Below are 16792 nucleotides of genomic sequence, written 5' to 3' on the forward strand. Positions count from 1 at the left end.
GAAATTTAAAGAGTTAACAATTTGTGAAGTGATTACAAAGGTCTGGTATGGACTGACCATGTGATGCAATGACCAGGATACGGTGCTATGGTAGAGTGTGTGCAATGGTGGTAGTGCAAAAGTGAACAGTGCAGGGATTGAACAGTGCAAAAGACTAAAACCAACAATGAATTGATTCTTCTATTGTGTGTGTGTGTGTGTATGTGTGTGTGTATCCAAAGCCTGATTTATCTTCTTCCTGTGTGCCACAGAGCTCCATTGTTACCCATAAACTATTAAAAACACATCAATGAGCCCCACTGTTACACTGGGTAACGTGTCCCTACATTACCATGAACACACACACACACACACACACACACACACACACACACACACACACACACACACACACACACACACACACACACACACACACACACACACACACACACACACACACACACACACACTGTAGTTTATTCTGACTCAATCCCACAGACACCGTCCTGCTGCCAAAAATACTCACTAGAGCACCAAATGTGGATTAGTGCGCCGCTGAAAATAGTCCCCAACAAATCCACAATTTCCTCCTGTTTGTTTGATTAAACTACAGTGACCAGGTGCTTTAGGAAAATACTGATTATTAAAAAAAATAAAAATAAAACTAAAAAAACAAAAATATCCTTCAACATTATGGTAAACTAAACATCTTTGGGCTTTGGACTATTAATTGAACAAAACAAAAACAAAAAATCAAAACAAGTAGGTTAAACTTGGATTTGGGAATTTGTTGTTTGGGCATTTTTCACTATTTTCTGACATTTTGTAGACGATTAATCAAGAAAACAGTCAGCAGAATCGATAATGAAAATGATTGTAAGCTGCTGCTCTAATCCTAGTACAGAGGTCAGTGGCCCTGGTAAGGATTCAGTGTCTTGCTGAAGGGCACTTTAGCACGGTGGATGTTAAAAGAGGAGCTGGACGGCTTTTTTAATCACCCGGCCGACCTGCTGCCCAGACATGTCGACATGGAAAACGATACAGACCGAGAGCGAGCGTGTCAACACTCACCACCACTCTGACGTGCTTGGACAAATCCCTCGAGCTTCTCTGGAGGAAATCTGAGAATGCAGCCTGCAAACACACACACAGACACACACAGACACACACAGACACACACACACACAGAGAAAAGGGCCCAATCAAACAGAATTACAGTTCATTACATTTCCCTCATTAAAAAGAGATAACTCCCCTGCATGCTTCCTCTCGCTCCCATCCATCATTTCTTCTTCACATCTCTCACCCTATACAGAATATCTGCCGGTTTTAAATAGTTAAAATTAAGATTGTCTGTTCAAAGCTTTAGATTAGAATCAGAAGACAAATAATTAATTTCTTAATGAACATTGCTAATCAAAATGTTTCTGAGTGTGAATGTGTATGTGCAATAAGTCAAGTGGGACACTCACTCCTGCATAGAACATCTTGTTGCGGAAGCGACTGTTAAACTTTTCAGGGTTGGCCTCTGGAAAGACACAATCAGAATACATTAAACATGCAAAACAACACAGAGACGTCGAGTACGACTGAGAAAATCGGATTCATTTGTGCATGTGTGCATGCCCTGAATGTGTCCTTCTAAATGATTTATTTCATTCTGCTCGTCTTGCACGATGCATACGATGCATTAATGTGAAAGACGAGGACTTGATGGAATATAAATAGAGTTAATACAGGATGAAATGTAAAAACAAAAAGACATTACAATAGATTTCACCAACCTCTGGACTCATGGAACTCCAGGGTGACGTGAGCGTCGAAGCCCAGGCTGAAGTAGTTGTTAAACACATTCAGAGGCAGCTGAGGACACAGGGAAATATATTCAAGAGAGTAGGTTTGCATAAATAAATACTGCACAATTTATTTGCATAGACAGCTCATATTCCAACTCTAATTAAGGCATTTATGTATACAGTACAGTACATTAAAATGCAAATACAGAAATTTGCATGTTCTGTACACATTACTTTCACAAAACACATTTTCAATATGGATTTTAACCTCTACCAGACAAACACACACATTTTTGCCACTTGTGAGGACACTGTATTGACTCTCAGGGTTCACCAACCTGTTGATGGCGACAGACCTGTCAATCTTTACTTTAAAAAGTGATATGTGACTGCATCTGTTGTGCTAGGTTACTGCAAAGTGACAGCTTCCTGCCGTAATCACTGGGTGAGCTAGAGGTCGCCCTGGCTAGTAGGTTTTTAAAGTTACCAGCCAACCAGATTTTCCACTAGTCACGTTTATTTTTTATTTTTTCCTAACTAACTTTTTATTTCAGCTCCTCTGGTCTGTTTTCCAGCCATTCTGTTCGTCTTCTCGGTTTCAGCTTAGCTCGTAACCGATAACACACACGCTAGGCACATATCCAATGGTTGTATGACACATCACGACATAGTGTTCATGGGAAATGTAGGATTAGTACTACAAGCAGGGTTGCCAGATAAAGATTGTGTTTTTCAAGCCAAACACACACAAAACCGCCCAAATTTCTTGGCGGAAAACAGACCAATCTGGCAACACCGACTCGTCGCATCGTTTCTGCACCCTGCAGATTCAAACCGACACAGTGTTCTTTGCTTCATTTATCACCAGCCAAATTGGCTAGTAACTAGTAACAATGTTACCCGCCAAAGTTAATGTTTACCCGCATTTGGCGGGTATGCAGGTGTCAATTTAAAGCCCTGATTACAGGGATGAATTGTACAAAAAGAAACAACGTGCTGGTTATATGAGCTGCAGGAAATACACTGTGATAGACAGTAATGCAATGTACAATGGTCCCCTGTCTCTTGAAAGATGCTATGGTAAAGTTCTGCACATAGTGGCTTCAACTTGAGCCTTGTTCAAACAAAGTCTTCACCCTCAAATAAAAGGTTAACCTCATAGGGTCCAGCTTTTTCTCTATCCCCACAATGTGATTAATCCAACTACAAACACACATACTGTACACCCTAACCGCCAAGCGGACTTCTGACCTTCTGTGTGCCCTCCTCTGGCTGCGCAGCACCTTTCTCTACTAGAAGGTTCCACCTGTCCAGCTGCACCACCGAACCATCCTCCACATAACATAAAACCTTGGACACCGGCTCATCTGTGTAACCCTGCAGAGGAAGAAAACAAATGTACAGTCAGCACAAGAAGGAAGCAAAGGGAAGGAGATGGTAGGAGAGGGAAGCAAAGGGAAGGAGAGGAAAAGATAGGAAAAGAAAGGAAGGGAAAGGGAAGCAAAGGAAAGGAGAGAAAAGGAGAGGAAAAGAAAGGAATGGGGAGGGAAGCAAAGGAATGGTAAGGAGAGGAAAGGGTAAGAGAGGGAAGCAGAGGGGAAGGAAAGGAAAGGAAAAGAAAGGAAAGGAAAGGAGAGGAAAGGAAAGGAAAGGAAAGGAAAGGAAAGGAGAGGAAAGCAAAGCAGAGAAAAGGAGAGGAAAAGAAAGGAAAGAATAGGAAAGAATAGGAAAGGAAAAGAGGGAAAGGAAAGGAAAGGAAAGGAATGGAGCGGAAAGCAAATGAATGGAAAGTAGAGGAAAGGATAGGAGAGGGAAGCAAATGAAAGGAAAGGAGATGAAAAGAAAGGAGAGGAATTAAAAGGAAAGGGATGATATGGGAAAGAAAGGGAAGGTGACAGAAGGAGGAGGAAGCAAAGGAAAGGAAATTAAAGGGATGGTAAAAAAGCAGAAAGGAACAACAGAGAGAGTGGATAAAAAAAAACCTGCAGTCAGAAACTCCCAGTGAAATATAGGACAAAAAGGACACACTAATTACACACATGGTAGATGTGAATTTTCAGCTCCGTCCTCGTTCAAAGCATCTATCTCTCTCTGTATCAGGACCTTTTCTGCATTGTACTCCAGGAATGCTGTCAAAGTCATTCACACGTCCTTGGTCCATCATTCCCCATGCAGAGACTGCAAGTGATAGTAAAATACTAGCAATGCTTTCTCTGAAGTAAATATTTGGTTTAATCCCCTTAGCTCCGAACAAGTCTCCCCAAAACTAAGTATATTAGTAAAATCCTATGATCCTATAATATAGAGGCCAGTTCATGTCACACATATAATAAAGCAATACGGATTATGCAGATAATGTATCTTTGTATAGGTTTAGAAATACCTTTATTAAATAATAACAAATCATTTAATATTACCAGAAAACAATGTAAAATAACTGAAGAACCATTGCAGGTCTTGACTCAGACTTTTGACTCATGCAAAGAGATACTTTGTGTATTATCATCGCTACAAGCCCACATAACGGGTCGAAAGAAAAGCCTAATGTGGGTGCTTGTAAAGGTCTCTTCTTCTGTGTTGCGGTACAGTTATGCAATTTGTGTGTGTGTGTGTGTGTGTGTGTGTGTGTGTGTGTGTGTGTGTGTGTGTGTGTGTGTGTGTGTGTGTGTGTGTCAAGGGGGGGGAAGATTCTGGACGCTTAAGTGCTTCACCTCATTTTAGTAACAAAAACTCAGAGCTCAACGGGCCCTCGTACAGGAGGATGATATTATTAGATTTCACTTTAAGTTTCTGCCACTTAGTCTGGGCACCCAAGCCTTTAATAAAAGAGAAAAAAAAGAGACCAGTTGGGGATTTTTGTCACTTGTGGTCACCTACTGAATGTACAGTAGAGTAGCACTGGTGCTGGCGTGCTCCAGACATTTGATGATGGTATAGTGTAATTCAAACGTAAATGAAAATACTTAAACCAGCAATACCAGATTTTTGGGTCACTTTGGCGAACATGAATGTATATATACATACAGCAGGTACAGAGCGATATTATGATTCCTTTGGAGTCATGTTTATTATCATCTGATATAGTAAGATGATATGTTATATTCAATATTCTCTCTTTTAGCTCTGTTTTTGGTCTCCACCAGCTCCTGAGGGAAGTATGTGTCTCTTCAGCTGCTAAATGCTTCACTATGTTCACCAGCTAGCAAGGTCCAAAATTAGCACCATCTACTAGCCAAATGCTAGTAAAATATGCAAGTGGCTGGTAGATTTGCTTCACTCACCAGACAAAAAACAATGGTAATGTACTGAGTGGCTGGTAGAATTTGAACATTCACTAGCCATTTGGCTGGTGGAGAAAAAAAGTATCTAACTGTGTTTGTCTGCTATTGTCTGCTGAGCAGTGACTTTTTACTTTTTTTTGTACTAAAAACCACGCTAGGAGAGCGGTGAGAGTCAACCCAAACAGTAAAGTTGTGGGGCGGACAGCAAAGCTCCGTAAAGCCGAGGGCAGCTGCACATTCAGATGATAACTCTCTGTAGGTTCATCACTTCATTTGATACATTGTTATTATCATGTATTGTTATTGTCTTACTGTTTAAAAATGTAATTGTTGTTGTAATATATATATATATATATATAGAGAGAGAGAGAGAGAGAGAGAGAGAGATATATATATATAGAGATATATATATATATATATATCTCTATATATATATATACATACACACACACATACACAATATAAATATTTATATCTGTACATAGTAGTTAAATGTTTGTTTTACCTTTGTCCAGCTTTGTTGTCCTTGTTTTTAGCTGTATTTATGTTTCTGTGCAAGTACAACCGGAGTCATACACTTTGTATGTGTACAAATACTTGACCAATGATGTAATGTAATGCACTAATTTGGTTTCACTGCATAAAGGAAAAAAAAATGTTATTTGCAGGACTAACGCAGAACGGAGACAGGATAGAATTATTTGAAGGGAACGCTCAATACTGACGGTCATCTTTAATTGTTGTGCTGTGCCTCAGTGAGGTCAGACAATGGCTAAATGTCAGGGTTAGGAGGAAGAGTTACGCAGGAAGAACAGTGTCGCAGACTTCCTGGAATGTGGGTGAGTTTTTTTGTCGCTCCCAGAGGTGTCTGAGAGGTAAATATTGGGTTTATTTTAACATATCAATATTTGTCCATAATTCACACTTATCAGATATTTTTATTCTTTTATATTTGTCTAGGCCATACCTTTGCTTATTTAGATACCTATACTGTGTATATATATATATATATATATTGCTGGCTTTGTTATTAGGGGCCGAGCAGCAAAGCTGCGTGGACCCTATTGTTTTTGCAAGTATTATTATTATTCTTCCTAAGAAATCCATGTTCCAATGCACGAAAACTCACCAAACTTTGCACACAAATCCAGTCCTATGCCAAACTGAATCAATGCTAATAGTCCTGATGGAGGCACTACAACAGCCATCTAAAATTCTAAACTTTTAAAAATCCATAACAAATCAATCGCAACTTACGTCAAACTGTTTCTTAAGGTGCATAACAGTGACTAACGTTTTGGAAACTTTATCTCTGTACTGTTCTTCACAAAAATAGCATTCCGATTTTAGATTTTATTTTATTCTTAGCTGTATCTTTATCTTAATATCCATTTACTACACTTTCATCTAACTTATGATGTGGAGTGGCCGGTTAGCTCAGTTGGTAGAGCAGGCGCACATATATAGAGGTTTATTCCTCGATGCAGCAGGTCCAGGGTTCGAGATGGTTTTCCTGCATGTCTTCCCCCCTCTCTCTCCCCTTTCATGTCTGAGCTGTCCTATCATTAAAGGCAGAAATGCCCATAAAAAAAATCATAAACAAAAAAGAAAATCAGTCAAGTCATTAAACAGACATAACAGACTACTGTGAATGAGTTAACACAGGGAGGAGAAGCGGCTACGTCCTGCCGCTCAGAAGTCAAGGCTAGGAACTCACCCCACCCCAGTTGAGCGTCCTGGCGAGGTCATTTCCTGTTCCCAGAGGAAGAACAGCGACCGGAGGCTGGGGGTTCATCTGCAGCTCATCTAGAGTGGACAGGATCCACCCCACCTACAGAGAGACATGCACAGAAAGTATAAGCAGAGATTCAGAGCAGGATACACGTTAAGAGAAATAGATTATAATAGAATAGAGTCTTACCGTTCCGTCCCCTCCGCAGGCAAGGATCCTCAGATTTGGCACTTTCCGATACAACTCCAACCTGACAATTTCACACAAAGTGCACAAAGCAGAGAATAAAAGAGGATAATGACTGAAAAGGAAGTGAGGAGATACTGTACAGCACTTTTCCCCAGTGTTGGATTGTGGTAATAATGTGAAAAAAAGAAGTAGAACATTATCATTTAAATGGTCACAAAAAACACAGTTTCTCTGTAGTTGCATTCTTTACACACTCATGCATTGTTTTCTAATTAAATAAAGCAGAATACAAAAGTCAGTCAATCTATTTCAGACCGTCAAAGTCAGAATGTCACGCTGACGGTGACCCAATGTGAGGAGGCTGAATTGTAACAAATGCCACACACAATCCCAACTAAAGGGTACTCACGCCTCTCGCAGCCCCCCCTGTGACAGGTCAAAGACTTGTCGAGGGTTCAGAATCCACATGAACATCTGTAACACCTTGGCACCCTACAGAGAGACACGACGAGAAATTCACAGTAAGGGTTTTCCTACAACAACTTGACAAGGACATTAACAATTGTACAATCTTAAACCCTATTGGAACGGCATTGTTTTGGCTGGAGCCGCTCCTGTAATTGTGATTACGACCAAAACGTCTCTGTAATTTAAATCCAGCATGATGTTATCATGACGATAACGAAGTAAACTCAGGTTTATTTGATCAAACTAATACTGTTTGAACGGACATCTTCCTAATTAAATGTTCTATCGCTGGCAACTGGCAGATTGTAATAACTGACGAAGGCTTTTATACCATAAATAAATTAAATAAATCAGCCACTGACACCCTGTACAGTGGAGGCGTAAATTAATAAAAGCAAATCATTTATTAAAATCTGATAATGTCATGATGCAAGATCGTGTTGATATCTCTTGTATGATAGCGTTCAGTAGAAAGGCTAGAAATCGGGGTCACACAATTTTTATTACTGCAATGAAAATGATGTATAGACAAAGAGAAAGTAGTGCTGTATATAACTGGTTGGAATAACCAGGATGCATATAAACTATGAGTATGAGTATACATGATGTTACAGGAAGGTCTGATACTGTTTCAGTTCAAAGCTTGAAGGGATCTCAAACAGATGAATAGAAAACATTTTCTGACCTGGTTGCCTCCACTCTTGGGGTTGACAAAAACCAAGATAGGCTTCATGAGAGGTGAAGGGAGGGGCTTCAACATGAACGGACGCCACTTAGACTCCTAAAGAAAGAAAGAGACAGAAAAAGTTAGACAAAGAAAGATGTGTGGAAAAATAAAGCATGTAATCCCAAATGCTGAAATGATTAGTCAATGAGTAAGTGAACAGAAAATGAATCCTCAACTATTTTGATAATCTAAATCTACGGCGTTCCACTTCCGGGATTGCTCCGGTGCTGCCGGAAATTCCGCCGGATCACGCCCTTTTCGCCGGATGTCCGTTACCTTTTTTTTGTGTTGGCGTTCTAAACTGCGGTGGACTGTGGTTAACTGCTCCTCAGATCTCTGCAGGGTAAATCCAGACAGCTAGCTAGACTATCTGTCCAATCTGAGTTTTCTGCTGCATGACTAAAACAACTTTTGAACGTACACGTTCCACCAAAACAAGTTCCTTCCCGAGGCTGTTTTGCAGCCGCAGCGCTGCTCCGTGCGGATCTTAGCGCCGCCCAAGACGATTGTGATTGGTTTAAAGAAATGCCAATAAACCAGAGAACGTTTTTCTCCCATCTCGGAATGCTGTGTGGACTAGGCAGACCCTCCTCTTTTCTCTCAATAAACACACGTGTCATTTGTGTTAAAATTCACGTTCATACAAGTAATACCTATCTCAATTCAATTGCGATACTACATACAGTATATCCATTTCTCATCCATTTCAGGAATACACTGTGACTCCACAATTTCAACTTGTTGCTACTTGGCCTTTAAAAATATTTATATTCACATTTCCTACATGAGTGCAAATTCATTCATCCATTCCGTATCCATTGCAATAATAGATGGTGATGCTATAAGCAAGAGCAGAGTGCGGTATGGAATCGACATTTATCAAATACAATTGCCAAATATTCACCTTTCCAGTTTTCTAAAATTTTGGATTGTAATGAGTAAACAATAAATTGAATAATCATTTTAATAAACCTGAATAATGATGATTAAAGAAGTTGCACCACCTGGTAATACATTTACACACTAGGGGTGTAAGAAAAAATCAATACACTCGAGTATCGCAATATTTTATTTTGCAATACTGTATAGATTTTCAAAAAGGCAATATCTTTTTTTTTTTTTTACGTTAAAAAATATTCATTTAAGACAGTGGTTCACGTTTATGTTGTGTTTAAACCCCCTACCGCTAGATGGCTATGCTGAGACGCACCACTAGTGTCCTTGCCTAACAGTGCCTAGCAGTGCCTGACTTTTTGCTAGAAGCTAACAACGTAGCTATGGCTGAACTTTGGCCTACTTTAGCATGTAGACATTAGCTCACTAAGAACCTGGGAACCACAATCCCAAACTGGCAGTTTGACTTTCTGTGTACTGGATTGTTTGCTTAAAGTAAACTTCTTTGACTTTTATGAACATCATGTCTTTTTTTTTTAAATATTAGTTTTTCTAAAATTATACTTAAAAAAAATCCCAATATATCACCTTACGCACAATATCGAAATATATTGCAATATACTGAATCGTGACCCATGTATCGTGATACGTATCGTATCGCCAGATTATTGCCTATACACAGCCCTATTACACAAACACTAATCCAGGTTCTTGATGTTCAATGATCTATGTTGTCAAAGTATGTGGCTCAAAAACCTCCTGTGGTCCAAATACATGGTATTTATTTTTATTTATTTAGTTGAATAAATCACCTATACATAAACAACATGTTAGGACAGTGAAGACATTGTGAGTAGAAACTAAAACGTATTAGTCTGACCAGCTGAGAGGAAAATACATAAATCTGAAGCGTGTGCACTAATATTCAGTCTCGGTCATAGTGTTACTTACATCCAGCCCCTTCTTGCTTGTCCTTCGTTTGAAAGATGTCCGCTTTTTTCTCCTGGCAGAGTTCTTAAGTGAGCTCTAGGGTAAAAAACACACAGAAGACACACACACACACACACACACAGTTCAATGGTTAGTTTACGGTCCCTCCCCATATCCCTTGTGATGGTTATTAAGAGTGCAATAAAACATGTGATGTGACTGAGGAACGTGTGTGTTTGTGTGTATGTGTGTGTGTGGTGATGTAGACACAAACCCAGAGTTCCCAAGTTCAGACATGTGTCAGCTCATATCACATCATCTCTCACACATGCACGTGCACACACACTCACGCGCGCGCGCACACACTCACACTCACACACACACACACACACACACACACACACACACACACACACACACACACCTTTTAGAGTTTCAAATTTAGATCCAACAAAGTCATTTCTCATTACGGTCAAAAAATGACAGCTGGTGAACTTTATCAACCGGAGGACTGACTGGTGGGGGGGTCTGTAATGGAAGTGTGTGTGTGTGTGTGTGTGTGTACTTATACTGTATAAGTGTGTGTGCACCTGTGGTTTCCTGACTTTGATGATCCAGGACGGCGGTACTATGACTCCAGCGTGGGCCCCCAGTGAACATGGCTCCTCAATCTGGTGCAGCATGAAACACGTCACCTTATTGTGGAACTGCAACAAAAAAAAACAAAAAAAAACACACTCCTCGTTTTAAATGTATCCTATTAATCAATCCATTTTTATCAAAGACAAAGTTTACATCTGAGCCACAGCTGTCTGAAACTCTGCCTCTTAAAAGGGTCATTTTAACCAAATGACAGAAATATAAGATTACTCAAGTACACAAACACTGTATTACTTCATATTTAAGATTATTTTGATGGAACTAAACACTATTTCTTTAGTGAAGTCTAATTGGAGTGAAATTGTATTTTTTTTTTATACTTGAGGTACTTGAGGTTGAATTAATACAGAGAAAGAATAACTTACCGCCTGTTTACACCAGGAACAACTGATGGCAATTATTTCTTTACTGTGGAAGAACTTCTGTTGAAAACTCTGCAGAAACAGACAGAAATGTATATGTAATAATAACTGTAAACAACATTTGTTTGTGTGTGTGTGTGTGTGTGTGTGCGCGCACTTACCTTTCCACACTGTCTACATTTCCCATCCTGTCTTCGTCTGTGAACCCAGTGATGCCTCAGTATGTTCTGCTGTCAGAGGGAGAAATGCTAAACATGTTCACGTTTTTTCTCTTCACACACAGTGTAAACAGCATCCGTAAAAATTCTGCTTCTCTCACACGTATAAAGTCACGTGACCCACTTACATCTCGGAGGCACCGGGTTCCTCCCTCTCTGAAGGTTGGCTTACATCGGAAGTTAATCTAGAGGGGGGACAGAAAAGCAAAGACAGAAAAACTAAAATGCTGTGGTTAAATTCAATCGGACTACTATGACATTTTAATAATGAACATAATGTCTACATTTAATGAAAGGAATCCAATCAACACTGAAAACATCTCAATATATTATGTCACATTGTGTCAAACTAGACACCTTGTAGATATGTAGAAATCAGCAATGGCTAGCAGGCAGGTAACTTGTGTATACAACATGAATATATTGGATCTTTGCTCTCCCTGTGGCATCCACAAACACATATCAGGGGCCCGATGTTTAAACAATGAGTACGCAGAAAAAGAAGAAGGACCTCACGCATACTTCAGATCAGTACACGTTTTTTAGATCCAACTGTGGGCAGGGTTGGGTACCGGAACCCGGTGCTAATATGAAACGACCCGTATCTACCGGAACGAATAGCGACGTGGATTTCGGCGCTTCATTTCGGTGCCTCTTAAATGCCTGCGCTGCCCTCTGATGCTCCGAAACGGAAGTTAGAGGCTAAACAGAAGCATCGCTGCGTGGGAAGCTTACTTCTGAAATAATATATTGTTATCAGTTATTGTTGTTACATTTTTAATAAATCATTTAATTTTGACCATATGGCCTTAGCAATAAACAAGCCGTTCTTTAATGTCGCCGACTGTCGTTTATTTTTTTTTAAGTATTGTTTTAGCAACGGTATCAGAAAAAACCCAAACGATACCTAACTGTGGGTGATATGTTAAGAAAAATATTAAATATAAGGTGTGGGACGGAATCTAAACAATCAAACTTTGTTTGTTAAGGTTGTTTTACTGATTGTGTTTTTATTTTTATTCTACTCAGCGTTCTGTAAAAAGTAAATCAAAGGCGCATTTATAAAGATAGTTTTTAACTAGTTTTTTCATTTAGGTCATTATTTCCCTAATAATGGTCTTTTCATTATATCCTGAATTGTGAAGTACTTTTTAAAGTCTGATTCAATGTTTACTTTAACTTATGTTTAAATTAATCATTGATCAACTTTCTGGCTTTAGATGATGACGATGAGATAATCAGCGTGTTTACATGGGATGAATTAATGGTACATTCACTTTAAATAGCCACGGTTGTGCATAACAGTTGCAACACCTCTTTGAAATTGCACTTCTTCTTTGCATATCTTTTCAGTGACATGTCTACTAAGTGGTGAGGCAGGCAGAATTATCGATATGCTAAAAATCCATTTGTGGCAGGCACGTGTCTCGCTTCATAAATCTCTGCATATTTCTGTCTTTGTGCGTACAGATTTTTATACATTTAGCCCCAAATGTTAACTTGAACCGCATCGCTTGATGAACTACAAAAGCCTATTAGCCTATTAATTAACAGTATTGTTCAAGTTACCCAACATGCATCTGTCCTACGTAAGCTAACAACATGTTTTAGCAATGAAATTCTCTTAAATGATAGTGTGTCAAGCCATTGTATTAAAATGTATGATTCACTGTGTGTGTGTGTGTGTGTGTCGTACCTTTTCTAGTTGCTCTATGCAGCCAGAGTGAACAACGATCTTACAGACAGCACATTTCCTCCTAGGGGCCGACTTCTTAAAGGAGAAAACGGAGACACAGAACAGAGGGGGGGGTGAGATACTCAGCAACAAACAAACACACCACAAACACAAGCAGCATGCAGGGATGCATTGCACACTGACAATATGTGTACCCTGTTACACACAGATCAACGCTCACACGGATACACACAGAGATGTGTTTAAGGTGCCCGAACATTTCGCTTCTCCTCCCATTCAGTTTTAACAGCATTAACAGTACGATGACAGCTTGACATGTGACAGTTTATTTCTATTCACTATTTAAGGATGAATTAGTGAGCTTTGGATATGCTGGTAAGCTGATTTTTTTTACTTTTGGAGTGAGCCAGGCTAGCTGTTTCCACCTGTTTCCAGTATTTATGCTAAACTAAGCTAACCAGCTGCTGGCTGTAGCTTGTACAGATACTGTAATCGTGAGTGGTATCGGTCTTTTGTGTCTAACTTGGCACAAAAGTAAATAAGCATAATTCCCCAAATATTAACATTTTGCTTCAATTATTGGGAAAAACATACTATTTTTAAGTAAACATGGCTAATTAAAACAATAAATATGCAGGTGTAAGATGGCTCAGCGATAGCCCATGTAATTTGTGTCTGGCAACGACTCAATCAGCAAACATTCAAGATGACAAAGTGCTGTTTGCCTTCAATAAATAATATTGCCCTGCTGCCCTTGCTCTTACAACATGCAAACTACTCATTATGGGTAAATAATAGGACAGCTGATAATGGAGTGCTCTCCAGTCAATGGGTTCACTCTGAACTGTCACAGCGAGCAGCACTTAATGGCACAATCTCACAATACAAAAAAACAGCCTTTAACTCTCACATCTCATTGGTTAGCAGGTTGGAATGTTCTCACAGTGCAAAAGAGCCACCACAAAACCCTCTTAACACGAAATACATCCTGTAAGCGGGCAAGATGTTCTTTTTAAAGATCTTCTGACTGATAACATGTATGGGGATGATGGCTCTTGGACAAGTAAATTGCGTCAATGGAGGAAAGCTTTTTCTTTTGTAGCTATTTGCGGGCTGATAGAAATCTTAATCATCTTCTTTTGTATTGAGGGTTTATGTAATCCTACAATCATGGTTTTAAAGGAGTTTGTTGGCAGACAGTTGATAAAAAGAATTAACGTCAGCAATTCAAGTAATTCAGAAAGTCTTTAAAGGCCAGGAAAAAGGATGACACTAATGCGTTCAAGCCCCAAAAAACATTAAAAGAAATAAATAAATCAATTTTAGTGCTTCAAGTTAGAGTTTGTGTACTTGTCTGTTAGTGACAGAGGGCAAACAATTACAGGTTCAAAGAAACAGGTTTAATATCCTGTGTGGTTGTCGCCAATTCTATGCGCCTGTAACCCAGTCAAGGAAAGTTTAATTTTGTATTTATTTATTGTTTGCACTTCATTATCATTTCATTTGATTCTGGTAGTCCATAAAGGGACTACCAGAATTTTTTTCATATGTTCAATATTTTGCATATATTGCATTTTGCACATATATTCATTGTTATCCAGTGAAATTACTGATTTAGCAGGGGGGGGTTTAACACTTTTGCAAGGCGCTGTATCCGTGTCACATTCTCATTAGGGGCTGAGCCCCTCTAAAGGTCTGATCTTAGAATCGCCCCTGCCTAAGGAGCAGTGGTTTAGTGGTTTGGTTGTTTGGCTCTAGTGTTACAGTTTGTACAGTCTCAGAGAGTGAGCCTGGGCGGCAAAGACATTCAATACACTGGTGACAGTTCACTGCTTACACACACTCAATCCTGCTCAAACTGTGAGAGAACATTTGGTCAAAAACTTTTATTTTATTTTTTTACAATTTTGAGGTACTTGAGTATTTTCATTTTTAGCTACTTTATACCTCTACTCCACTCTATTTCAGACTATTTAAGAAAGGATTGTACTTTTTACTCCACTACATTTATTTGACAGCTCTAGTTACTTTTAAGATTTTACATAAAAAACATATAGATGAGTTTATGTTACGGTATAAACACGATACATTGATAAAGATTAAAGCAGTGGTTCCCAACCTTTTTGGCCCGTGACTCTGTCTAGTTGGGGCTCTTTGTCATGTTTTCAGATGGCCATGAGTTGTTTGCAGTTCTACCAAAGAGGAGAGATACATCCCTCTAAACCTTTCAGATGGTTTCATTTAAATGTGTTTGAGGCCCAAAAAGGACAAATTGATCATCATTGACATTATCAAATGGCTTTATCAAATCAAATATATTCAGTTTACTACCACATAAGACAGAGAAAAGCAAATCTTTACATTTGAGAAGCTGGAACAAGGTAACATTTTTTTCTTAAAAACAACAACAAACGATGAATAGATTATTAGAAATTGTTACAGATAAAGTCTGTAAATCGACTACTGAATTAATTGAATAATTGCTTCTGCCCTATACTGTCATTTTTTTTTAAAGATTATTTTTTGGGGGCATTTTAGGCCGTTACTGACAGGACAGCAGAAGACATGAAAGGGGAGAGAGAGGGGGAATGACATGCAGCAAAGGGCCGCAGGTCGGAGTCGAACCTGCGGCCGCTGCGTCAAGGAGTAAACCTCTATATATATTTTTTTCTGATTTCTTTATTTAAAAAGGGATGGTGCACATTAATCAACATGAGTACAATGTCCAACATGTAAATGTGCCAGATTTAGCTATACAGGCTAATTTTCATCTGTAGTCCCTATATATATGGGTGCCCGCTCAACCAGGTGAGCTACCCAGGCACCCATACTGTCATATTCTGGATGGAGTATGGCTTCCTTTACTTGACAATTTTTTGCATTTATTGAAATCAGAGAGTTAATGTTGCTTTGTTAAAAATACAATAACACAACGGGTAATCAGCCATTATCTAACTGAGCCCAAGTAGGAATGTGCTTGTTCATGTCAGCCATGACTTGTCAAAGTCTGAGATTCCACCGAGGTCACGTTGTCTTTTTAAGTAGCTGAAAGCAGGCAGCGCTGATGGAATATTTATCTAATTAAACATTTGAGAGATTGTAGTGAATTTATTTTTGCTGCAGCCACGTCTTACTGGCAGCAGTCTCACCATAGTATTGTCCACTCACTCTGTACTGTAATTACACACCATCAGTGAAAATGTCCAGATATGTCATTATATTTTTGTCAGTATTAAAGGTTATTTTTCAGCTCTCCAATTCCAAGTGCTGCTCTTTGTAAGAGGTGTGTGGATTCAGAGAGGGTCCATAATTTACACATCTTAACACACCGCTCTGCGTTTGAAGGTTCACGGTCTCTGTTTTCCAAGTAATTCATTCGGCTGCTTTGCAGCCGTGGATCACCTGAATGAGACTGTGGCATCCTGTTTAAAAGAACGCTAAATTGCTAGACTGCATTTAAGACTGGAAGCATACAATACGCCTCCCTGCAAAGGACACTGGGACCGCCTGCTCCGTACACGAACTGAGTGACCAAGATTTGACTATGTGAATCATAAAAGGGCAGAATTGTTTGCATATGATTTTTGAACATGTTAAAACATTAAGCAATTGATATGTGAAAAACAAATGTAATCCAAAATATATCCCTCTTTAAATGAGCTACTGGCATGTACAGTTGCACTGAAATCAGTTTTCTACTGAACAGTAAGATTTTAGAAATTCCAGTGCAGTGTGTTCTTATTTTCAGCCCATATTTTTGATGTAAAATCCAGAATCAATACTTAATCTTCTTTATGTATTGACTGCCTTGTGGCCAGCGTCTGCCCTGTGTTTAGACCGGCCACACCTGGCAGGTG

At 39.2% G+C, this 16792-nt stretch overlaps 1 protein-coding gene across 1 annotated transcript in view; it reads right to left on the reverse strand.

Moving 5' to 3' along the window:
* Window positions 1–16792, reverse strand: part of dgki (diacylglycerol kinase, iota) — an 80473-nt gene that overhangs the window by 17528 nt on the left and 46153 nt on the right. The window contains 14 exon segments of the mRNA XM_039791591.1: window positions 1054–1116; window positions 1455–1510; window positions 1767–1845; window positions 3030–3155; window positions 6777–6890; window positions 6981–7041; window positions 7390–7472; window positions 8134–8229; window positions 10021–10095; window positions 10590–10706; window positions 11025–11093; window positions 11183–11248; window positions 11368–11424; window positions 12936–13010. Coding sequence (XP_039647525.1) covers window positions 1054–1116; window positions 1455–1510; window positions 1767–1845; window positions 3030–3155; window positions 6777–6890; window positions 6981–7041; window positions 7390–7472; window positions 8134–8229; window positions 10021–10095; window positions 10590–10706; window positions 11025–11093; window positions 11183–11248; window positions 11368–11424; window positions 12936–13010 — 1137 coding nt within the window.

The sequence above is a fragment of the Perca fluviatilis genome, chromosome 23, assembly GCF_010015445.1.
Source record: "Perca fluviatilis chromosome 23, GENO_Pfluv_1.0, whole genome shotgun sequence".
Classification (NCBI taxonomy): Eukaryota; Metazoa; Chordata; class Actinopteri; order Perciformes; family Percidae; genus Perca; species Perca fluviatilis.